The following is a 27070-nucleotide window of genomic DNA, read 5'->3' as shown; positions in this document are numbered from 1 at the left end:
TGTTGAGAAAATCCGAGCAACCCCAGAATTTATTCAGAACTCAAAATTATCTGCACGAAACACTTCCGACTTCTAAGTTCGAAACACTTTTGACGCCTGTGTTCTAGGGAGGACTAAGCGTGAAAATCAGGTGAAAAGGTGCCACAACATTTGGTTCAGGGGGGAGGGTCACAGGGATCAGTGAAAAAAAATCGTTTATGAACAAATTAAGCTTTCAGGTGAAGTATGGGAGAGAAAAAGGGAGTGTGACATACTTTCAGAAAACAGCAGACATGCTTATAGAACCTGGACCCATACTAACGGATGGTGTCCTTCCGTGCATAACACGTGGACCTAATGCCCATAAGAGTCCTATATTATGAGATCTGGTGCTACGATATTCGCGAGTAAGTAATCAAACATGTAAAATGTTGCTTCCAGCTATGTAAGAGTCCTCAGAACATCAATTTGGTCGGAGACCCTTGATGTTGAGATGGCACTGCATAGAACTTCCACAAGAAGAAAGCTATAATTCTTTTTAACGGTATTTGGGTCATTTTCCTTAACTTAAGAATGAGGTCTGGAAGATGTTAAGGCTAGATGACTGGAACTTCCTCGATGTGTCTTGAATCATACATCAATCGAAATGAGTCTAAGTAGTCAGGAAAAAAATACCTCACAAGTGCTTATGATTATTTTGAGATACTCGGGAGGGGGGGGGGGGCGGCGGATTTAGGAATTCAGCGATAGCAAAAATTGTGACTGCTCCTGACTGAACGGCTATGACGATTGCAGCGCAATATTCAAATAGCGATCTGTAGCTATCAATCGCTAATGATGGAAAACTTACCGTAATGCGTAAATATAACTATTCGAAGTTTATTTCGCACTGTAAAAAGTTAGAGCGTAAATGAAGAGAGCAAAGCAACTTTGTCACTGTAAGTAGTTAACTGAATGGTTCTGAAGAGTTTCCTGGCACTTTCGCGAGGTAACAGTTCTGTACATGCAAATTAAAGTGGGGGGGGGGGATTTCGGACACTTTTTCCCTTATTAATGTCAAGAGCGAGAGAGATTAATCTATGTTTGTGCATTTAATCAGTCTGTTCATTATTGTAGATAATTACCGCATTCGATCTTCAAATTAGAGATGAATTGTTTTAAATTGTTAATCATATTTCACGAGCTGAATTGGAAATTCGCAAGCGTAAAAACTTTCTCGTCCCACATCAAACAAAGAGCGTTAAACTAGTACGGTAGTATCTCTCGATAGCGGACACCCATGGGACCAAAAAAGCTTGTCTGCTAATGGGGAGGTATGATATATATACAGCGGAATCTCGTTTATAATACTTTTGACTTCAGTCGCTATTGGTTCTTATACATTTTAATGTTAAAATGTATATGTTATTGTAAAAGTGAAGCCCCAATGGTTATATGCATAATCACCAATCGTCTCGATGGAGAAAGTTTGATTAAATTTCACTTCATTTATATTACTTTTACCAGCGATTATGCATAATTCCCAAATAAAACCTGGAAAATCTGATGAATATGGAAAAATGTATAACTTTTATTCTTTTCATTAAAACAATTAATTATTTTTACTCGTCCATGGTACGTGCACTACACATATTTTGCAAGAAAAATTACATTAAGTGTGAAGAAGTTAGAAACACATTCATAAAACAACATTATTAGTCTGGCAAAGTTGGCTTTCTTCACAAGTTATCAACAAACAAAACTAACACTACCATTCGTATTCACATACCGTGTTACGTCAAGTAAATCAAGTAATTAATTGAAGATTTATCATATTTACTAATGCGCGTGGGATTGAACATAATCTTAGTTGAATATGATAAATTCCCGGTTTATGACCAAAAATTAGGAGATTTGCTGTCCGCTAACGGGGAATGATACATTAAATCCCTATCCGAGGATGATGATGTCACTCTCCGCTATCCATACAAAGGTTTTTAACAGCGGGCTGTGCGAAGATATATTTTGGAAAGAAAGAAAATTTCAACTGCCCCCGCGGGGAATCGAACCCACGTCCTTCACTTTCTGGGTGAACGCCCTTAGACCACCAGACCAGTGGTTCTCAACCGGGGAGTCATATGGGCCCCAAGGTGGTCCCAGGATATTTCAGGGGGGCCATGGAGGAAAATATCGCAAAAGGGGAGCCAATGAAGAAATTCATTAAAAGAGTGACCAATAAGTTTAAATACAAACAAAATGCACATAGAATATTTTTTCACAATTTTCTCCTACTTAAGTAACATTAACAAAAAGATTTTATTGATTTTTCAACACCGAATATAAGGATCTGAGTCATGACCCCCACAAGGGGTGGGCTGACAAGGCTCCGGCCCTGGGACCCGGGAGGATTTTAATCATTTTTTTGCTTTTTCACGATATAAATTCATCGTAAAGGGGCCCGTAAAAGATCCCAGCGTAGGGGCCCTGCTTCAAGATGTGGGGGCCATGATCCGAATAGTTAAAAGATGAAATTTAGTACTTGAAGTATCAAATATTTTAAGAGTTTCACGAAAACAAGCACAATGACATTTTTGTGTGTGTGTTCATCCAATTTTTCAAGTAGGGCTCTGATTTTTATGACCTAAAGATGAAACGTCGTTGCTGATAAGTTATTAGCTGCTACGTTTCTTTTTTAGGTCATAAAAATAAGAGTCCTAGTCATAAGCTTGTGTTATCAATAACTATAAGGTTTCGAGATGAATGTATTTATAAATACAGTGTCACTTTAATGGCAGTGATTGACAGTAACATTTATTTGAAAACAGCCAACCAAAAAACTGCGTTAAATGCGGATAAAACGGTTTTGTTGGCATCAGGAGAGATAGGGCTACACTTTGTAATTGAGTTTTTGAGCACACGGAGTTCGTATAAAAAGTTAACATTTTTATTTTAATAACTATACAACCCTTTACAACATGAACGACATATCTGAGTACTACACGTTATTTGGATAATTTTTCTAATCGAAAGTATTCCTGTAAGGATAACGGTCTGCCAGTAAAACACCATACGTCTTGTTTACCCTGTACATTGCATATAGCAGTGTCCGTTACGTGAAATATTGTGTTGTGTTTAAGCCAACTCACACGTTGCTTCGTTCGCTTGCGAGGAAGAGGCCACATTATGAACCAAAAAAGTCACTTGGAGATAGCTTGTCATCCAACGAAACATCAGATTTTCACGATGAATCTCACCGTATCGAAATTATAATCAATAAACCAATATTTTTTTATTTGAAATCTGATTATTTATAATTCCTGATTAGTTTGAAATTCTGATTTATCCAAATTCAAATTTACCCATGAAAAAGTAATTCGTAAATAATTCAAACTTCATCCTGTACAGTAACTTGATGACATTATGCCGTCTTCAAGCGCAAAGGGGTCGTTCAAGTATTACGTACAGGGCCGGATTAAGATGTTTGAAGGCCCTAAGCACTTAAATGATTTTGGTGCCGCCCCCCCCCCAATACGTATATTCCCCTCAATACGCTATTTTACACAATGTTCAATCTATCAATGAAAAAAAGCAACATTGAATGAAACTGTATTTCAGAAGTAACTAATCTAAGACCAGCCGTGGATTCAGAAGTAGGGAGGGGAGTAATCACCCCTCCCAAAATCCGGTTAATATGGTAAAACTTGGCCTGTCCCGTAAAATAGAGGACAATCCTACAATCTTACACAATTAGCCACCCCTCCTGACTCATCGCTGTGGATCCGTGACTGTGTCTAAGGTTGAATATATGATCTGGATATTTCTGAGCATTCACTTTATTTATCTAAAAGCTTTCTCCAACTTTTTCTAGTTCAAAGTCTTTGGTAAGATCTTTAAAACTAAAGCTACTTACCACACATTTATGTCTATACTTAGTAGAGATATGAGCCATCACATATTTTTACATACTTTAATCGAGGAAATGGACCCTCAATCAAAAAGGTTTTCTTTCCACATTATTTGCTTCTTAACTCAACGCATCTTAAATTTTCCTTTCAGTGTTTTGATTCTAGCTTTGAAATTACAATCTTAAATTTTATTGATTTTTCCATCCCCCAAATTCAGCTTCATCTCTACCTATACTTCTCTTGATTAAAAATTCTTATGAAAGATTTGTTTTAAAATTATGCAAGATAAAGGGGCATGCATGTCAACTTTACCTTCTTTCTTTTGAATTGCCAAAATGCACGTTTTCGAAATGTTTTTTGCATTTTTCAGATATACCATGGATTTACTATATAGGGTGTGGCCTCTGTTAATTCGCCCTTCATCTCATCCACTATTTGTCGTAGAGGTATGGTTTCAATTTGAAAAATGCTAAAAATGTGTCCGGAAACCACCCTGTTTCAGTTTTGAGAATGAAAATACAGTGTGTCACAAAATAAAAAAAAATTGATTTTACATGGACACCCTGTCCTAAAAAACCCAATTAGAAAGTTGTTGCAAATTCAAAAATCTGCGAAAAGTTGGGAAGGAACATCGTAAACTAAGGGACAAGCCTCTTTCCCTCATTTATGCTGTTCTTTCCCAACTTGTCTCCGATCAGGACCGGACTTAGAGGGGTGCTATCGAACGAACTTACACAATTCGCTTCTCCCGACGCATCGACTTGGATCCGCACCTGGCGGTGCCCCATACAGCCGCGCAGATCGCACGGCCAAGGAACCGTCCCTGGTTAAGAGCACCGATTATGGCTTCTTCTCTGAATATGTGGATAGATAATAAAAAGGGCTGGACAAATCCACAAAAAATTCACATTCACGAACAAATACTTTTTATGCAAGAATAGGTCATGTAGTTGTGTGAAAAAAGGTACATGCCTCGTCAAAATGTTCACATTCCCCAGGCATTTCAGGCAATAGCCCTGGATGATAACATTGTCGTTTTTAGAAAGTATTGGTTGACATGTTTTTCTGTAAAAGTACGTGGAGGTTTTTAAGAGCCCCCACTTTGATATAAACGGGTCAATGATAGCTAAAGCCAGAATTAAAGTCAACTACTAAGACCACAGTGAAGAGGGGGGATTTACCTACCCAAAATGCGAAGAAAATGGCCGATGGAGATGAAATAACATGATCTAGATTTTGTTTTTCTATCCTTTGGTTACACCCCCATTCCCCCTTCCTCCCGCAGGGCCGTCTTAAATGCACCATAGGCCCACACTGGCAAAGTGATTTTTCTGCATCCCTATCTCACCAAGCTAGAAATACAACCCTTAGGCTGGGATCTTTGATGGGCCCCTCTAAAGTGAATTTACGGTAGTAAAAAACAAAAATATGATAATAGAACCGTCCCTGGGCGCAGGCCCATTGCCAGAAATTTTGTTTGGAGGGGAACCACTTTCATTTCGGAAGGGGGGGGGGGAACCAAAGTGGTAGAACAATAGATTTGGCCATGTTTTCCCCTTTTCGGTCATTTTCTCACATTTCGGGGGGGGGGCACCCAGATACCCAAGTCTGCCCCCCTCCCACTGCGGCCCTGCCGGGGGCCCGGCCCAAGGTCAGTGCCGTCTTAACGCATGGGCCTACCCGGGCACAGCACAGGTGCCGTGAAATGAGATCTGGCTGAAATTGTAAGAACCAAGAGTGAAACCGAGATACGCTTATTGGTTTTGCATTTTTCAAGTTCTATAAAAGAACTTTTGTCAATCTTTTATAGTATAATACCAGACTTACGATAAGAATTTTATGGGTGTCTCCCTATTGACAAATATTTATCGACTGATTATGCCCCCTATCTCCCCCCCCCCTTCTCGTAAGTGTCGTCTTAATGCAAGGGGGGGGGCACCCGAGCACGGCCGGGAGGAGTCGGGGCTCAACTGTAGGAAGGGGGCCTCATGAATATGCGATCTGATAGAAAAATTTGAGAACAAACACGCAAATTGGTAGGCAGGTATTTTTTCCTAGCCAGATAGGAGGGGGAGGGAGCTCAGAACAATCACTTCTCCACAGGACTTGTGCAGGGCCGCAACTAGGGCTGGTTTGGTGAATCGGGTGCTGGACCAGAGGGGGAACAAATTTAGCCGTTTAATCTCTGCTTCAACATTACAAGAGGGTGCCAAAATTCTTGCTTGACATAGCTGACCAAACCTCTTGTTGTGGCCCCGGATCTACGATGGTCTTAAGGTGGCCTTGATGTACAAATGGGTAGGGACAGAAAAGAGAAAAAAATCTCTGCCCGTGCGAGATCTATTTTTGGTGCCTCCGATGGCGCGCGTTTCTCAGCTCAACAAAATTTTTTTTTCACCTTTCAACTCGGATTTGGCACCCTTTCCTAGAGAGGTGCCCCATGTGGCTGCACAGGTCACACGGCCTCTGTGGGGGCTGAAAAGCTTCAGCCTTTTCTTATAATTTTTGTTTTTTTCATACTATAAATTCGTTATCGAGGGACCAGTGAAAAATCTGGCCTCTAAGGCACCAACAAAGATCCCAGCCTAGCGACACCTGCTGCAGGACTTGGGTGTGATAAATGCATCCAATCTTCCCTACTAGGCCAGTACGTCCTATATTAAGTGCCCGAGTGGCATGATGCTCGTCTACCATCGTGAAGGTTGTTGTCAGGGTCCCGGGTTCGAACCCAAGGGAGGATGTCGATAAGATATTTTCCCTAAGGAACTCGAGGCGACCACCGATAGACAGCGCCTTCACTTCCAACCCATCTCACTAATGGCAGTAAGTTGCGATATGGCCAGAGTTGGTGTTTGGTGAAGTAATACGTCCTATAGATATTGTATCTAGGAAGTAATGAGTATATACCGGGTGACTCGGAACGTTGCGCCGTCGGCAGTAGAAGCTTTTTTTGCCTTGTAGCATTAGCAGCGAATTCACAATGGCACTAACAATTTTAAGGGAATTAAAATTCATTTAATATTCACAAAAATAAGATCTAGTTGAAATTTTCCAGAATTTACGTGGTAGGGACTCAGAAAAACCACTTGGCCCGGTAAGGCCCGTGATGCTCTTAAAACGGCCCGGCTGCTCGAGCACATTATTTTAATACAAAAATATATGTTTTTTATTCCGCAGAAGAGATCGAAAACTCCAGCCTTTTTTTTTTCAATAATCAGTTCCATGCTGAAGCCGAACACTACACGTATAAAACATTTTCGATCATGGCCCCCAGAAGGATGGGGCTGACAAAATCCAATCCGGGAGAATTCTTATAATTTTCTTTTTTTTCCACACTGTAAATTCACTATGGACGGCCGGTGAGAGATCCCAGCCAGGATCCTGCTGCAGCATGAGAGGACCATGCTTCCGATGCCCTTAAGCATGGCGCCCCCACATCTTGCAGCCGGGCTCTCGGGCTGGAATCTTCGACGGGTCACTCTAAAGTGAATTTATAGTTGTAAAAAATTATTAGAATCATCCAGGGCTGGATCCCTGTCAGCCCTGCCCTTAGGGGCATGCCATTAAGGTGGCTACAGACGTAACTGCAAACTTGACAAGCATGCATGTTCAATCTTCATTGTCACTACTGCATTTGTCACCTGTTTGAAAAGCCCATATGAGTAGCTTCTGTGGAGAAAGTATAAAAAAGGAAAAAATTATATCGCCATTATATATGGCGATGAGAGAAGGTAAACAGAAGAAGAATGGCCAATTGCTAGCAGGTGGCATTCTCTTGCTGCGGTATAGAAATTAAACCGAAGAAAATGCCACATATAATTTACAGTAGTAATAAATTATTATTATTAAATTAATAATACTCCTTTTGTATTGAATGAATTATTAATTTAAAGAAATTTTACTCCCTTTATTACTAAAATATCTCACTGCTCCGCTCCGTCTAAATTTCTTTCTGTGTTAATTATTTTAATTCAAAATATTAAATTTAAATTTAATAAAAGTTCAAATTTGTTAAATTAAAAAAATTAATTTACTTCCAAAATTTATGACAACAATTTTCGAGTACATCTTTTAACAAACGCCAACACAAAGCGCAGCTCACTCAAGACTGACGGAGTTCACTGAATCGTGAAGAATACAACCGATTTGCGCCAAGACGGCCTTTACTGGCAGCCCGGGATAATTTTTATCCTTTCCCCGCGCCGAAATGGACCCTCTCCAGAGAGGTGGGGGGGGGGGGGTTCACGTAACTCTTCTCGTGATCTGAGGACTATATAAAAAACTAAATACTTCATTCAGCTTTGCTCTTTATAAACAACGCTTATAAATTAACCTGAAAGATCAAACTTCCAGTTCAGTCATTTTAAGACCCAAGGAGACATCCAAAACAAAGGAAAAAACACTCTCCACACAAGCAGACGACTGGTAAGATCGTAAAAAGTGAATTTTTCCACACTCCACTTTATATTAATGTGCTGCCATCTAGTCTCAAATTTAAAAGTGACTCTTGTGGTGATGATGAAATTTAAAGTAAAAAAACTATGTTCTTTATTCCGCTCAGTTCCTTATAAACAAAGCTCATAAACTGAACTGGAAATTCAAACTGAAAGTTCGGTTATTTTATCCGGGCATAAGGGGACGTCCAAAACGAATTACCTGTTAATGAGCAGACGACAGACGAGAAGTCGGTTTCCTACAAGCTAAGCTCACAAACAGAACTGGAAGATCAAACTGCCAGTTCAGTTATTTTTTCGGGACACAAGGAGACGCCCTAAACAAGTAACATGGAGAGAAGCAGACGACACAGATTCTGAGGCTTGATTTATATACTGTTGATGCTGCCATCTAATCACCGAAATTTGAGTCAACTCATGCGATGATGAAAAAAAGAGAGAGAGAGAGTTTTTGTGATTTTTAGCATAAAATTTTTTTTATGAGACGAAAATTACGGTAACAAAATTCGTAACAATTGCAACAATCGATTTTATGTAGAAAAAATAATTAATTCTTTCGTTAAAAAAATTCGGACAATATGGATAATCGAAAAAATAAGTGAGAATACGGATTATGTGGCCTTCAGATATAGGGTTACCAGATTCAAAACTGAAAAAGGAGGACGCCTGTTGCGAACCTTAAGCAGTGCCGTCTTAACGCATGCATTTGTTTGTTGGGCTCAGAAGAGAAAGAAGAGCAACAACTGTCTAATTGGAAGTTAGAGGACGAGGGGAAGGGATCGTATAAAAATTTAAATTTTTTATTTTGTGTACATTGTATTCAGTTCCGGTCTTAGACTTAGAGGCGTCTCCCCCCCTCCCTCCCTCCCCCGGCGTTAATCCAGAATGATGTGCCAGAGGAGGCAATTTTTGCTATAGTCCGTTTCAGGTTAACTTTGCAATAGAGAGAAAGGTAGAGAGTATACTCCTTCGCCGCAAAATAAAGTTCCCATAAATCGGAGTTTTATGATGTGTGTGTGATTATTTATACAGAATATTTCAATTTTTTTAATGATTTTGAAAAAAAATAATGGAAAAATATCGTTTTGAACAGATGTTTCCTCGTTTGAAATTTTTAAATTATAAAAAAATATTGGTTACCATATTATCCAGAAAACTATAGCAACCACAACGACATTTTGGCGCAATATCCTAGAAATCGTCCATACCTTACCGAGGTCGCGCATCGATACATTGGTCAAGAGGCTTTTGTTGCCATAGCAACGAGTGATGAGGTTCCCTCGTAGCTTCCTCTTCACTGCAAAGTTAACCTGAAACGAACTATAGTTATTTCATTCTACCATATTATCAGACTCTAGGTGTGGTGGTTGTTCCCATCTTCCCCCCCCCCCACCTCTTGGTTGGGTATTAAGGGACGAAGAAGTCGGAAAAGCTTCTTCTAGAATGGAATTACTGCTATTTAACTAGTAAACAAGCATAAAACCCCCCACTTGTTTGATTTAATTATGAGATTTAAAAACATTAAAAAAGCAAAGCGTCACACATTTTTACGCCAAAGCGCATGGGTTTTCTCATGTGAGCACATTTTTGTTTCTCCTGGTGTTACAGGAAGGAACGAGGCCCAAGTGAAGGATCCCTATTCAAAATGGTCAGCTAATCATAGGTTTTAATTCATATTCATTTGTTTTTTTATTTTCGAAACACTGTACTGTATTGGCGATTCGATTCTGCGTTTTTAATAAAAGTAATACAAGTCGGGAGAAAAGAGGCCTATGGCTCAAAATCTTTCCTACATCAGAAGACACCTTCAATTCCTGTAATACCCCCAAAACACAGGAAAACACTTTTGCTCTCGTTAGTAGAAAAATTACGTCACCGAGGGTGATTCTCCTCCATTATTTTTATTTTTTACTGCACAACAAAAGAGAAAGGAATTGCGTCCTTCCCCAAAATCTCCAGCAGGGGAAAAGAGCTCGAGAGAGCGTGTATTTTTATCTGATCAAAATTGCTATGTACTGTACGTATAAAGGTGCACTGCCCATCAATTCTTTTATTTTCGAAAAATAACCATAATATTATATACACACACAAACCTGGAATATTTTTCTCATCTCGGTCATTTTTCATGTATATTTTAGTTATTTTTTTAAATATGTACCTTAAAGATATTTTTCTAGTAATGTATATTTAACGCGTTTCGGTGCCCCTTCTCATTTCGCGCCCGGTGCAGCTGCACCGGTCGCAGTGCCCTAAGACCGCCCCTGATTGTATTTTCATCCTCAAAACTCGTACAGGGTGATTTCTGGTCACATTTTTGAGAACTTTTAAAATTAGAACCATACCACTACGACGAACGGTTGATGAGATAAATGCTGTAACAACACTCCAAGGAGAAACCATTGAATCTTAGAATGGCCATTATATTACCAATAGGCACTAGTGGGGGAGGGGCAGGTGGGTCTGATGCTCCGGGTGCATCACAAAATGGTCGCAAATTTCACCATTCAACCTATCCTTCAGCATTACGAGGGGGGTGCCTAAATGAGTGGTTCCCCCGGGTAACCAAGTCTCCAGTTGCGGCCCTGCTAGTAGGTATCTTATTTCTGACGAATCACCATTATATTGGGTATTTTATCCTTTTAGATACATTCCCAAGTTTGTAATTTACTGGGCCTTACACCTTTTACTTCTATAGATCAAACTACACAGTTGATCCACTAATGACCCACAAAAATCATCTCCTTATTCTGTAGAACTTGGTTTACTGCATGGGCCTGTCTGGGCACTTCTGGGTGTCAAGTGACAATTAGATCTGGTTCCGATTTTCAAGAGTAAATATGCAAATAGGAAGGTAGGAATGTTTAACTAGATAGGAGTGCCTCTCTCAGAAAAATCGCTTTGTATGTGGGCGCAGTGGCGGATTACCGCACAGGCGCATGAGGCGCGCGCCTGGGGCCTCGGCAGAGCGGGGGGCCTCCAAATAGTTGTGTGCTTCATCCTACATGTGAATTTACATGCGCATCAACAAATCTCTTGAACTAAGTACAGTATCTGCTCTCCCTTTTTTTTTCAACCGCAATTTTTTTTTATTTTTTATTTTTGTTATTTTTTGTATACTGTACGTATGAGTTATGGAAGAAAAACGGGAACTGAAAGAAAAGAACAATTTACAAGACGCAGCTCTCAAGGGCCAGTTCTTCCCCGACAAAGAAAGAAGAGACATTGTAAAGCGATCATTCAGGGAGGGTCATTTTCAAACAGTATTTCCCTAAGGGCACAAGCAGGAGGAGGGATGAGAACAGCAGGTCCTAATGTCTGTCCGAAATGAAAATTGTAGTGAAGGCATAAACAGATGTCTCATTCCACAGTATTAAATGCTTTTATGGGCGCCGATAATACGACAGCTTTGGTGTAAGCTTTTGTATACAGTATAATGGATGGCAAGATGGCTATCGGCAAGCGGCGACATCGACAGGAAGAGACAGTCGTACTAATTAAAATGAATGTAGTAGAGCTCTTATTGTGATTTTGTCTCCCACTTGTTTGAATGAAATACTATAAGCTGGTTCAAACAACATATACATTTGCAATCTATGACTGGAACCATACGACCATATGACAAAAGAAAAGTGGGGTTTGAAATGAATGCTGAATGACATGCATTCTGAATCACGTGATTTTTCTGTTGCTCTTTTAACACTCCCTCCCCGGCTGAAAAAAATCAAGGGGGTTTCTTTTCCTTCTTTCTAAAGAAAAGAGCTACATTTTTGGATTGGTCAAGGAGGCTTGGGTAGACAACATCTTTGTGTCAGACCGAAAAGTGTTTATTGTTAATGTAATTGTAATGTGTGTTATTGTAATGAAAAAAATTTTCATGCCGATCCTCAAGATTTCCTTTAGGATTTAGATTGCAGAATCTCCAAAAATAACGGTAAGCAAAACTAAAAATATATAAATTATCTGATAAATTTTTATTTGAGCATTTCAATTCAACTACAGTAGTCTCTCGAGAATTCGGTCGTGCTCTAATCCAGCACGTCCAGTAGTCCAGGATATTTAGGTGGTGTGGTGTCACTTTTCTCCTGATGCCCTAACCCCCTTAACACGTTCTAATATTTCTTAATTGCTGATCAAGTCCTGACTATGTCTTTGCACGAAATTTCATATATTATTTCAATGGGTTTCTTCAAAGTTAATCCAGCAATTTTGGTAAAATCTGGCACACCGTGGTGTAATACGTACCGGATTAGCGAGAGTCTACTGCAGGGGTCTTCAACCTTTGAGGCATAGCAGGCCATATTGAAACATTTTATAAAGTACGCGGGCCACAATGTTATACAGTGGCATTTTTCGTTATTAAACGAAACGGGGGGGGGGCATAATATAGAAGATTTTTATTCACTCTGAATACAAATAATGCAAAGGCAAAGGCCACAACAGGCAGAGTGCCCAACGAGGTGGCTGAAAGAGAAAATAATAATAATCAATATAATAATAGTAAAAATAAAATAGAATAAACAAATAAAAATAATAATTTCTAAAAAAATTTTTTTAAATAATTTCTTTCATTGACAATAATTTTAATTCATTCTGAAATAATTTCTTCCATTAAAAATATAATTCTTATATTTACTCCGATATAATTTCTTCCCTCTATTGAAGAAATGTTTTTCTATTAAATATTATCAGTATCTTTATATCAAATCAAATATATTATATTTGAGATATTATCAAATCTTTATTAATCAGTAATATTAAATTACTAAAACTATGACGGATCTCCATTTTTGCCGTGTGGCTGAAGGCACCAGGACGGACATCTTAGATTACTAAAAATATGATGCAGAATTTTACTGTGATTTTTTTTTTTTTAATGGGAGTGTGATTATTTTTCATCTAGTACCAGAGAATATCATTATATTTCCTTATCTTATTTTTGTGTTTATGGTTTTGGTGATGCAAAAATAAAAAAAAAAGTTATGATTTTTCATAATATTGTTCATTTTAGTGAACCATCTCGTTCTTATTAGGGCCAAAAGGGTGCAGTGGTGGATAAACGCAAATTTGTGGGTGGGGGCGGTGGTTGTGACCATGTGTTCAATTTTTCAGGACGGTTCTGATTTCTTTTGGAAAAAATTCTGAATTTTCCCCTTTTTTTAAGCAAATTTATTTTCTTGGTTTGTTATTCAGTCAAAAACGTAGAAAACATTTTTCTTTCCATTTAATTTTTCTGATCTCGGGGGGGGGGGGGGGGGTGACAGCCGCTACCTTTAATCCGTCCCTGGTAGGGGGGCCTCCAGATCAGGTTGCGCCTGGGGCCTCCCAAAATCATGATCCGCCACTGTGTGGGCGTACGATAATGTTAAGACAGCCCTGGGCGTACTTCATGAAAATGGTGAAAAGCTAATCGAAAAACTCAGCTGTGAAGTCTAGTTTGCAATATTATTAGTATCTCATGTTTTGTGCCATCCTTGTAATAATGATTTTCAACTATACAATCACGTGTTCTTAAAATTTTAGGATCTTCTATCGGATGATCGATGTTGAAAAAAATTGTACATTTAAAAAAAAACCATTTGATATCTTTTTCTGGTGCTCCTTTTGTACTGATGCCCTAAGCACGTGCTTATTTTGCTTAATGGTTAATCCGGTCCTGAATACGTAAGCAAATTTTTAGCCATTTTTGACCCCTTTGTTAGAAAAACACTGACGCCCTTTCAACAAAACTCAGAAAATCAGAATCCCCCCCCCCCCTCCCCCCGATGCTGATGGGCAAGGAGGAAACCATTGAATCAAACACATATTTATACTTCAACCAATATTTTAGTAATTGTCATTTAACTGGAAAACGGGGGGGGGGGGAGTAGAAATTAATCATGGTCACAAGGGGGCCACAGGAATGAGAAATTGTTGAGGGGGGTGGGAGGCATGGGCTAAAAAGGTTGAGAACCACTGCACTAGACTATAGAGGAAACGAATATCTCAATCTTTCCTTAGAACTTGTGTGCACTGAACGGGACCGTACATGGTCGGTCGGACCTAACTCAGGCCAAAGCTCACAATTGCTGACAATGCCAACAGATGGCGACTTATCCGAGGATGATGTCACTCTCCTCTATCCATACAAAGGTTTTTAACAGCTGGCTGATGCGAAGATATACATATTTTGGAGAGAAAATTCTCTGGAAAAATTTGGAAAGAGAGAGAAAAATAGAGAAAAGATCGAGGTATATTCGTTGTCTCTGTAGTCCAGTGGTCTAGGGCAGTGGTTCTCAAACTTTGGAAGCCCGCGGCCCGATTGAGTATTTTTTTTTTTTCGAGTGGAAGGCCCGGTCATAAACACGACTATGGGAAATAAATGGGGAAGAATGAAAAGACGAATCACTCACAGCCCGGCGGTTGAGAAGCACTGGTCTAGGGCATTCACCCGGAAAGTGAAAGGACGTGGGTTCGATTCCCCGCAGGTGCCGTTGAATTTTCACTCTTTCCAAAATATATCTTCGTATCAGCCAACTGCTAAAGAACCTTTGTATTAAAGCCTTATTGCACGGGACTGGCAATCAGAAAAGTGTCCATTAATGGGGAGTGTTTCAGTTAAAGGAGGTTTCACTGTATTCTATTTGTGTGCTGATTAAACTCTTCAATATCTACTTGACATGGGAAGCGGGGGGGGGGGGGTGTGCGTCCGGTCCTTCTCTCAATGTTCAATATTTTGTTGATTCGTCCTCAGAGAATCTGGGAGAATAAACTCAGTTGACTCGTCTGGAAAATGATAAGGGTTTTCATTTGCAATCGGCCTTCGGGACAATATTGGGCCACGACGACCTTGTGTGAAAGACCTACTTTCATCAGGTAGGCGATTTATAGTTCACGGGAAATGAGAAGATACGGGCGTGTTAATGACCTATTATTTCTGTTGCCAAGTATGTTCAGTCATTTTGAATCAACTGAGGTTATGCGTGATATCCAATAGAACTAGGACTAATAAGATGAATTTTAACGTTATGTTGCAAGGTGCGATCAAGATATTTCTTTCAAAAAAGCCTAAAAAAACTATGCTGTGGTAGAAATATCATTAAAAATATTATTTAATTATAAATATAACTAAATATTATTTTTATCAATTAATATTTATCAATTTATTCTTAAAATTTTATTGATGTTATTATTCATTTATTTAGGATTTGGCACATATATTTTATTCGTTGTACATTGTATATGCTATGCTATGTTAATACCGTAAAACACTTCTTAACGATCACCCCTCTTTTACGGCCAAATGTAAAGTTCCTTACAAAAAAAAACTATTTAAATATATCTCTCGAAGCTCTGTTTAACGGTCACCCTCAGACAGGGGCGTAGCCAGAAATTTCGTTCGGGGGGGGGGCACTTTCATTTTGGGGCCAGACCCCCAAGTCCCCCCCCCCCCTCGCTACGCCCTTGCCCTCAGATACGGTCACGGACCTGTAATGGGCCTGAAACCCCTGTACAAATACCAAAAATTGCAATTTTGATTCGAATTACGCTCACTAGGATGGTAGCAAAAATTTTTATATATTTAATCAAATTTTTTATACTGTGTTTGGCTACTTTTGAATGAAATTTCGACTTGAAGTTTGTTAATATTTAGCAACTGATGTCCGTTTAGAATCTGAAATCACGTGTTGCTGGTTGTGCTCGTATATTTTACATTATCCCACGCCGTTTAACACGGTCATCTCTAGTATAATCATCGCCCTCTATCACTAATAGAAAAAAACCGATGTCTGGAATACAGTGAAAAACGTAAAATATTGGAGTTCATACTCTTGCAAATGAATCCAGTGCATTGATTAAATGCTATAAACACAAATGGCGGAAAGAGATTCGATTTAGTCTCGCAGTTAAAATACGTTTGGAACTAATTAGAATACAGTCAAACCTCGTTAGTGCGTCACCCGGTTAACACGTCACTCCGCTTACCGGGTCACTTTTGGGAAGTCCCAATTATCCTCAGGCAGGAATTGGCACAGCTACGGCTTACTCCGTTTAACGAGTCACTCCGCTTACTAAGTCATATTTTTGCTCATTAACAAGGTTTAACTGTACAATACTCAGCAAATGCCACCAAAAAAATCAATTTATCAGTTTAATAATGTAAATTCAGTATGTAAACTTCGTATAATATTTCTTTTGTAATTTTAATTACGTGCCTATGAGGTAATTGTGTATTTCATGGCTTTAAACGCATCACATATTGTCAGAATTTCATTCATATTCAAATAAAGAACCATTTCAGTTATTGTTAATGCTATAATATAGCATTAAAAATAATGGCATTATGGCATTAACAATTGTATTATATTATAATACAATTAAACGGGAACCCTCTCTGATACGGTCACCCCTCTTTTACGAACAATTATTTTTGTCCCGCGGGTGTTTACAAAAGAGAGGTTTTAATGTACAGGGTGGGCAAAAAGTCTGTAGAAACTTTAAAAATTCATAAAGTCCGGAAAAATAACCAAAATAAAAAATGGTTTGCAGGGTTAGCATCGCTAGGTCATGGGAATTTTTTTACGACGGGGGAAAACCTCAAAAACAGCGATAGATGGTGCTGACGTACACAAGTCAAAGAAAAGATACGCAAATAACGAACAGAATGCCTCCAAATCGTTTATTGCAGCAGCATGTGTTCCACATCACCACCACCACAGGGAATAACACTGCAGATGAGTCACGAATCCAGCAACAGCAAAGTGCAGCAGGCCCACATGCCCAGTTTACGACGGTGAACTGGTCCTGGATTAGAAGAGCAAGTTCTTATAACCGTCTCAATTGCATATTTCCACCGAATTCACTCGTACTAGTACCACATATCACTTGATTTTTTAGTTATTTTTCCTGTCTTAAAAAAATTCCCGAGGCCTTAGCGATGCTAACCCTGCAAACCGTTTTTTATTTCGGTTATTTTTCCGGTTTTTATTCATTTTTAAAGTTTATACGGACTTTTTGCCCACCCTGTACAATGTTGCGCATATCCCCAATACTTATTTTTCACAAATTTTCAAACACGATGAAAAAAATATATTATTAACACCTGCTTGCGTGCACGTTAAAATACAGTAGCATGGCATCAATGTCATTGAATGAAAATTGATCAAACTGTTTAGTGCAAAAGTATTTAAGATCCATTCACAGAGAAATATTTGATTAATGAAAAAAAAAATATTTAATTTTTGAAGTTTGAGTTTTAAATAAGACTGGGTCAATGAAATTTCAATATTTTGACTTATTTGATGATCGATGTCATGCTACTGTATTTTACCTTATACGTCCAAGTTGATGATAATACATTTTATTTTCTCCGATGTTTGGAAATTTACAGAAAAATAAGTGTTGTAGACATCTGAAACATTGTATTGATATAGCACAGTGTTTCCCAAAGTAGAAAATATCGCCCCCTGGTGGGCGATGGAATGGTCCAGGGGGGCGATCGACAGGGCCGGATTTAGGCAGGGGCGAAGGGTGCGGCCGCACCGGGCCGCTAAACTTTTTGGCCGCAAAAGGGTATAAAAATGTTTTGATTACATTTTGACTTCAACTTCTTAGCAAACTTTAACGTTGAGGGCCTGGGTAGATAATCGGTTTTCTAGCCCTGAGAGCCCCAAATCTTCGAGTGCCTGGGGGTAGCGCACTTGCAATTTTTTCACTGGGAAGCGGACACTTTTGTCCATATATATTGCCAAATGACATTTTTTATATAAGGAGTTGTACAGTCGTTCTCGGGCACCAGAGTACCCATGGACACCCTGGGGTATTGGAAAACCCCTGTTCAGAGAGGGCCGCAAATTTGTTTTGCACCGTGCCGCAAAATACTTAAGCCCGTCCCTGGCGATAGAAGCTGCAGACTTAACATAGCATCCTATGGGTTCACTTAAGCTGTGGGGCGATGAGATGAAAAAAATTGCTGATGAAGGGGGCGATGGAATGCAAAGTTTGGGAAACTATGATGTAGCATATTTGAAATACGCTGTGACATACTTATAGCATATGCATTCCGAAATATGAGCACTAAATTTGAAATAAAATTTTAAATATTTCTACTAGAGCAGAGTTTTGAGGCTTTTTTTCCATGTTAAAGTGGTATAAAACCACTTAAACGACGCGATGACTATATTTTTTTTAAAAAAAGATTGTTTCCATAAAAATGTCCAGAAATTGTTTTCTTTCCTCAAACACAGTATCAAGAATCTCACAAATAATGTTGAAAATTATTCTTTTTTTCTACCAGATAATGAAGAAATAACGTCTTTTCTTAAATTAATGTCTTCTCTGTCGAGATCCTCAATGTCTTCTGATGGATTGTTTCCATAGAATGTATATAATTATTTCATTTGTTGAATAAATAGAATATGCGCTCTCTCCGACACGACCCAGCTTCCTAGGAGGTGAGGAGAGGAAGTTGTAATTAGAAATGTCCTCTCCACTTGTCAATGCAAGATTCATGGAGACACTGGTTATTTGTGGAGATGAAGATTAGAAGGAAGTAAATTCACCACTGCTCCCACGGGGACTCGAACCCCGATCTCTCGCTTGCCCTTCCTTATAAGACCGGGGTTCGAGTCCCCGTGGGGGCAGTGGTGAATTTTCTTCCTTGTAAGACCGGGGTTCGAGTCCCCGTTGGTGAATTTTCTTCCTTGTAAGACCGGGGTTCGAGTCCCCGTTGGTGAATTTTCTTCCTTGTAAGACCGGGGTTCGAGTCCCCGTCGGTGAATTTTCTTCCTTGTAAGACCGGGGTTCGAGTCCCCGTGGGGGCAGTGGTGAATTTTCTTCCTTGTAAGACCGGGTTTCGAGTCCCCGTTGGTGAATTTTCTTCCTTGTAAGACCGGGGTTCGAGTCCCCGTTGGTGAATTTTCTTCCTTGTAAGACCGGGGTTCGAGTCCCCGTTGGTGAATTTTCTTCCTTGTAAGACCGGGGTTCGAGTCCCCGTTGGTGAATTTTCTTCCTTGTAAGACCGGGTTTCGAGTCCCCGTTGGTGAATTTTCTTCCTTGTAATACCGGGGTTCGCGTCCCCGTGGGTGCAGTGGTGAATTTTCTTCCTTGTAAGACGGGGTTCGAGTCCCCGTGGGTGCAGTGGTGAATTTTCTTCCTTGTAAGACCGGGGTTCGAGTCCCCGTGGGGGCAGTGGTGAATTTTCTTCCTTGTAAGACCGGGGTTCGAGTCCCCGTGGGGGGCAGTGGTGAATTTTCTTCCTTTTAATCTTCATCTCCACAAATAACGTCTCTCAATGAATCTTGTAGAGGAAGTTGCCTTGCGCAACAGCTCTGGGCGTGAGCGGTCATCAATCAATCTATGTCGAGAATTCTTACACTGTCAAACAGAAAAGAAAACTACAGTCGAACTTGGTAAATTCGAAGTCCAAAGTCACTGGAGAGAAGTTCGAATCATACAATTAATCAATTTAATTGTATAATTCGATTCGATTGTGTAATTAGATTCAATTATCTTGCAATTTCTGTGAAATTACAACAAATTGCCACATAGGATAATAGCTATCAATTATTAAACTTCCGAGTTATCGTTAGTTCGACTTATCGGAAATCCTGATTCCAGAGTGGTGAAAAGAAACATTTATGAAAATAACAGCGCTATTTACGAATATCGTATTAGTAAAAAATGTCAAACTACTGGAGATGGAGAAATTTGGAAAGATAAGTTTTTATTTTAATCATATTCAATTATTGAATGAAAATATTTAGATATAAAGTTTAATACAAAAATATTTTCTGTCAAAAAAAGCAGTGATTTTTGATTGTCTCGTCCTTTCGTAAGAAAGTCATTTCCTTTTGGCAACCCGACAAATGAATCTGCTAAATTCTAATAAGCAATTGCTAAATGCTCCAAATTCCATTGCTAAATGTTGAATTCTATTGCCCAACGCTGAATTTTAGCTCTAAATTCTTTTAAAATAATGCTATTTTTTTTTAAATTTCACTCATTCCCGAAAACTTCGGCTTTTCGCAACACAACGAATGAATCTGCTAAATTCTAATAAGCAGTTCCTAAATGCTCTAAATTCCATTGCTAAATACAAAAATTTCATCATGCAATGCTGAATTGTATATATATATATATTGCTGAATTTTATTAGTATAATGCTATTTTTTTAAGTTTCTCTCGTTCCCGAAAACTTCGAGCTAAGGGAAATTTTTAACGCTAAAATACGGAAAAAGTTTTGGGGCTGAATGAAAACTTCGACTTAAACAGATACTAGAGTTCGACTTATCGCGAATTGACTATTTTCATGAATATTTTGGTATTTTCATATAAATGCATACTTCAATTTCTAGGAATTTTTTCTTTTTTGTCTCTTTCAAATACATTTTTTTTTTCGTTTTCTGCGCCATACTTCGGTATTATTAGATGGATTTATTTAAATTTTTCGCCAATATTTTTGATTCATGGTATATTTAAGTATGATTTATCTTCATTTTCAGTGCATGTTTTGCCACTTTTTCGCTAATATCATCCGGGCTCTAGCAATGACACTAAAATGTTTTGCCTCAAACCCTTTCGTGACGTTACAGAAGCTACAAAAATTATCTTACCTTTCATTTCATTATAAAAATTCGATTATATCCAGATCTCATTGCAACAAACACGACTCCATATTGAAAGTTTTCGTCGGGCTTCTCCAACAAACACAAAAAGTGATACTTTTCGTCAAGATTAGAACAAAGGTTTGTTCACTTTCCCACGGTTAACAACAACTACTATTAGATTGTGTTGTAATGGATTCCCTTGTTTTTCTTTTCCTTCACTTATAAGTAATGTACCGCGACAACAAAAACGCGAGACACTGACTGGCTTCTTTTTTTGTTTTGCTTCGATACGCCACTGAATAACAAGTGGCAGGTGGTCTTGTGACGTATCGACCATTTTTTTTTTTTTCAGGTATATATTTATAACGAAGAGCTGGTTGAAGGCTGTGATAGTTCAACAAAGCACTATTTACACACCTGTCGGAAATGTTGATGACGGTGAGATGACACCGAGGCTGAACGTCACCGCTTGAACCAACAGAAGAATAAAAATTATTTTGTGGTCTTAAAATTTCGATGGAGTAGCGGCAAAAAAAAAAATGTCGCGAAGGTGATTCGGAAATGTCATTAGATATTTGTTTTTTTAATGGTGAATGTGTTTCAAGTGTAAGGAATGTGCAAATCAGTTGCTGTCAGATGCACAAACAAACCAAAGCCATCTTTTATAGGCAACCATGTCGATAAATTTGTTGGAGATTCTTGATTCCTACATGGAAAAATATCACTGCTGTTGAGCCGCAATGAGACGGGTTTCCTCGGTTATAAGCATCGTAAGGTAAGGGTGCTCAACCTACGGGAGAGTGCGGGCCACTTCATTCGTTTGGAAATGTGTCGCGGGCCACTTAAATGATCTGGAACAGCGCCGCAGGTCACTTAAGTGATCAGTTGATGTGCCGCGGGTCGCATAAGTGATCCGTAAACGTGCAGGGGGCCGCTTGAGTGATCTGGAACTGTGTCGCGGGTTACTCAAGTAATCTGTGAATATGCCGCGGGTGATCTTGAGTGACCTGGGAATACGCTGCGGTCAACTTAAGTGATGTGAAACTGCACCGCGGGTCACTTAACTGACCTGTAAATGTATGGAGCGCCACTCAAGTGATCGGGAACTGTGTCGCGTGTTTCGGCGTCCATAACAGCTATGTATATATACCGTGGGTCACTCTAGCGATCGGGAACTGTGTCGTGGGTTACCAAACAGCTATGTATATATGCCGTGGGTCACTCTAGTGATCGAGAACTGTGTCGCGGGTTACCAAACAGCTATGTATATATGCCACGGGTCACTTAAGTGATCAGTTAATGTGGCGTGGGCCGCTTGAGTAATCTGGAACTGGGTCGTGGGTTACTCAAGTGATCCGGGCAGAGGCATACGTAGGAGGGTGCTTGTCACCCCTCCCTACGCCAACCAAAAATTTGAAAAAAAATTTAATATTTCGGTAAAAAAAAATTGAAATATCGAAAGAAAAAAATACCCTTTATATGCTATGTTAACAAATTTTTCTGTTAATTTGAATGCTTTTTTGAAGGACGGTAACCAGAGCTCCGGGCGACAGTTTTAGGTGGGAGAACATCATTACAAAATTATCAAATTTTAAAGTTGTGGGGGGGGGGGGCGCGGCAAAAATCCTAGTTACGACGGCCCTAGTGATAACCGTGGGCGCAGATACGGAGGCCACAGTAAATGTGCATCTCAATTCATTAAAAAAAATTAGGTACGAGATCGTGGACCACATTCGGCTTACGGGCCATGGGTTTAGCATGTTATGTAAAGCAACATGACTCTAATCTCATGAGCACTAATCAGCAGCAAGTGAATATATACAAAAAGACCAAAATACTTATCGGGGCGTCGAATTTTTTTTTGGTGAATAATAAAATTAATCCTGGCCCAAGGCCGGTATTACACTATAAAAAAGGTTCAAAATTTCTTTCACAGGGGAAGCTGAATCATTAAAAAACGACATAACACATAAAATGCGACACAAATAGTGTATAATTGAGTTTATTACGATTTGCGTATAACATAATACATTTGAATACGGCCACCCTCTCATCCGTTTAGATAAAGCCCAAGCTAGAAAGAGTGCTCGTATTAAAATGTGTAGTTTAATATAACATTCTATTTTAATCAATTTGTTAATTTAAATGCTTTTTGAAGGATGGCAACTCCATATTTCACGGGTATTAAAATTTTGTGCCCCTACCAAAGGTCGTATCTATGGGCGGAGATAAAGGGGGCGTGGCCCCCCCCCCCAATATCAAAGGTGAAGTTGACTGATCTAATGTATATATGCATATATTAATTGACGTCATCACCCTGCCCCCTCCGACTTCCAAGTCTATCTCCGCCTATGGTCGTATACAGGGCCGTCTTAAGAGCATAATGGGCCCACGGGCCAAGTGATTTTTCCGAGGCCCTACATGGTTTAATTTTTCAAGAAATGGCCACTTCTCGAGGCCAGGGTTCGCCCATGCGTCAAGACGGCACTGCCCCGGAAGAGAAGTAGAAACAATGGTCAGGTGGGAGGTGCAATTCTGCCCATCCAAAAAAGTCAAAAGTGGTAAAAGTTATCAATTGTGGAGGGAAAAACCGTGAACAATGCGTAAACTATAATAATTCAATATCACGTAATAACGGAAAGCTACGAAAATTTATGATAAACACACTGACATTTTACATGGTTAATATAACTTTATTTTCTCAACATGGTTCACACAACACATGGCACAAGTATGATACAACACGTTTTCACAGCCCATTCAATAAGAAAAAAAAGAAACACTTCTTCATGCGAATCAGGAAAAGGGGAAGGATATAAGATTCGAGAATACTATACAAAAAGTTCATGTATACATATTAACACCAAGGTTCCGGGATAAAAACACACGTTTTAAAAATACATTTTTTTTTTATTCATGTGGTATGAAATTGATGAAAGTGATTTTTTTTGTAAAAACTGGTTTTTAAAGGTACAAAAGGTTTCTTTTTTAAATCAAATGATCTGGTTGGACAAATTGAGTTCCTTTCCCACACAATTTTCACATGCATACACCACACACCACTTAATGTGCAAGTCTCTGAAACCACAATTTTTTTTTTCAATTTTATCACATTAAAATTTGCTTGAAATTACATAATTTTGTCAAAATATTTTTATAAAAAAAACACTAAAAATGGATAGATCTTATGAAAGTAAACATTTTTTATGCGTGAAATCCATTATAATTGCAAAACCAGTGAGAAACAATAACTCATTCTAATATATTCAAGTACTAATACTGAGGATCCCACTTAATATGGTCATTGTCAGGGACATCCAGTTAAAAAGGGTCAAGTGAGAAAAACTTGTTAATTGAAAAGCATTTCAATATTGGAAGAAAGTCAAAAATCGGGACCAGAAATATTTCTTAGGCCGGTATTACACTATAAAAGTTTTCTAAAATTTTCTAATTCAACCAATTAGATTATCGGTTGCATTTGCTCGAATGTAACCTATGAGCTTTATTGGTTGGATTTTTTGAGTTGTATCAAACTTTAATAATGTAATACCGGCCTTAAACAGAAAAACATCTGATGTAAGATCTTATTAAACACATGATCTCCCTTATAACAATATATAACCTCATAGTAATTTTGAATTATCAATAACACACAAAATTTCCTCAGGCTGTTCACATTAATTCAAAAGACAAATCATTCGTCATTAAATTGCATAATTGAGATTTTTTTTATTTGGCCTTTACATGAAAATTGAGAAACTGGTTTTTCTTTCATGTGCGATATTTCACAAATGACACAAGAAATCACACTTGGATACAACTGGTGTGCAAAGGGAGGAGAGTGTTTTCTCATATATAATGTGATCATATTAAATATTTAGATTCAATATCCTCATTGTATGTAATATTCTTTTGTATTTCAACAGTCATACAAATACAAATACAAATACAAATACAACGCCACAACAGGCAAAATGCCCAACGAGGCGGCTGACAAAAAGATGCCCATAAAAATATGGTTGTCGTATCTCAAACAAGATGGTACAGTTTATTATATGATGTGCTTCAACATGAAAAAATAATTAAACCTTGATTAACCAATGCTGCAGTAGGAATGAGCTGATGGAAAATCGACATTTCTGGATAATCGATAAAGGGCCTTAAATTACTCTGCCATCTTCTCATTTTCATAAGACAATTCTCAACTTAAGTAATGGTTTCGTCCTCACCAAAAAAAACTAACATCAGTTCTCTGGCTAAACGAGGTTGTACCAGAGAATCCTTACACAACAAGCACATTAAAATGTGTGTGTTTGACACTATACATGTGTCATGATCATATTTATGAACTGCACGTGCCCTATCTTTTCGCAAAAAGAAAGCAAGCGGCTATATATTTCACCTGTTGCAAATCAGTTACAAGATGCAAATTAACTCTCCTGGCAATTTCATAATGAAGCTATCATAATTTTTTATCAGAGGAAATCTTTTTCAAGCAAGTGCATGTACAAACATTATAAGAGCTATGTGCAGTTGTCATTACAAACCAATGAATCGTGAAAGAAAGATGTGTGAGATACCCGTGTACCTCACATTGAAAAAGCATTTCACAAATAAACGACAAAACAAATCTGTCATTTTGAAAGTATAGAAACTTTTCGCACTTTTGTTTTCACAAAATGGACAACACTTACAAATTCCTTTTTTATTGTGATCAATAAAATAGATGCACCATACTAAACAGCACCACACCACATAGCGTATGATGTATTGGTGAATTGAATTAATCACATACATAATTGAGCTTACAACTTCACCAATGACAATTCTTCAAGTTCATTCACCAAGGAGGTATTACATTATCTCTGGAACTAGATTATATCAAATTCCAAAGTAAAAAAAAAGATTAGTGGAAACATGCTCATAGAGAAAAAAATAAATGACATCTTTGTAAATACATAATTTTAAAAAAAGTGGGGGGGGGGGTATTAGTTGAGAATTGGGGAGAAATATCGGGGTAATATAAAGCTTGTGCATGGTACTACTTTTAAAATGTTCCAAGACTTATTTTATTATGGAAGAATGAATAAAGATAAAACCTGTTTATTTGGTATGTCCTTCGAAGCAACTACCATGTGCACAATTATGAATTTTTGTCATTGTTCATACAAAGATGTAAATGTGGATTTGCGAGCCTTTCTTTTTTGTCACAATCTCCAATGCCTTCATTCCTGCTCACTGCACTTCAGAACCTGATGATCAGTCATGGAAAAACATATCAAGACCATTTTCACACCAACCAGGAAAATATGTGAAATGCTGCAATCAGTGCAACCACCATGACCTTTATCACCATCAGGGATCTACCGAATACCGTGCACGGTAAGGTACATATATTGGAACCACAAAAAGATCCATGGCCACGAGAATAAAAGAGCGCGAACGATGCTGCAGAATGGGCCAAACAGAAAAGTCGTCAGTGGTGTAGCGTGCGCTTAATGACAACCACAGTGTACAATTCAGCGAAACACAGGTAATAGCTAATGCTGACCACTTCTTCCCACAAATCTACAGAGAGCCTATTGAAATATACAAGCACAAAAACAGCTATAATAGAAGAGAAGTAACTAGCTATCAGAAGAACGAGAACCTTCTCCCTTCAAGATCCAGCAACAGAATGATAACAGCCAATCAGATAACTCCACATCTCTTGGCCAATCAGGTTCTATTGATGATGCCAACCACTAGTGTTGGGGAAACGTTGAGAACTAACTCAAATGAACGATGGTCTTCGAACCCGAACAAAAAATTTTCATCAAATGATGGCCGTGGAAACCTTAACTATTCACTGAGAAGCGTTGTTCCTTAGGCCGGGATTATACTATAAATGTTTGATAATTTTATAAAACAACTTTTCTAAAACTTTTATAGTGTAATCCTGGTTTTAAACAAATTCTTTATCTGAGGAAAAAATCACATGGCAAGAAATCAGAAGAAAAAAGCTGATTGTGAAAGTTGCTGTGTGATGTTTTGACAGGTAATCGAAACCGGGATGGATGTATGAGCCAGCACATTGTAGTGATGGAACACCCATGACTTGACCGTCCAAAGATCTGATCGCTTGCATCTTAACTAACCATGTAGGCATTTCAGGACTCTCAGGTCCCTC

General features: G+C 38.6%; 1 protein-coding gene across 2 annotated transcripts in view; it reads right to left on the bottom strand.

Annotated features, from left to right (window-relative positions):
• LOC149080750 (ras and EF-hand domain-containing protein-like) overlaps window positions 1-21182 on the bottom strand; it is an 87992-nt gene extending 66810 nt beyond the window's left edge. Inside the window, exon 1 of one of the 2 annotated variants that reach the window (XM_089237430.1) lies at window positions 20908-21182. In XM_089237430.1, the coding sequence (XP_089093556.1) occupies window positions 20908-20914 (7 nt within the window). In that variant the 5' untranslated portion in view covers window positions 20915-21182. The remainder of the gene's footprint in view (window positions 1-20907) is intronic. The other variant, XM_089237431.1, reaches the window with a different exon arrangement.
• Window positions 21183-27070: the final 5888 nt, after the last annotated feature.

The sequence above is a fragment of the Pholcus phalangioides genome, unplaced genomic scaffold (genome assembly GCF_987345545.1).
Source record: "Pholcus phalangioides strain wild (caught in Gottingen) unplaced genomic scaffold, Ppha-v1.0 ptg000010l_1, whole genome shotgun sequence".
Classification (NCBI taxonomy): Eukaryota; Metazoa; Arthropoda; class Arachnida; order Araneae; family Pholcidae; genus Pholcus; species Pholcus phalangioides.
This window is presented reverse-complemented; position numbering and strand designations above follow the sequence as displayed.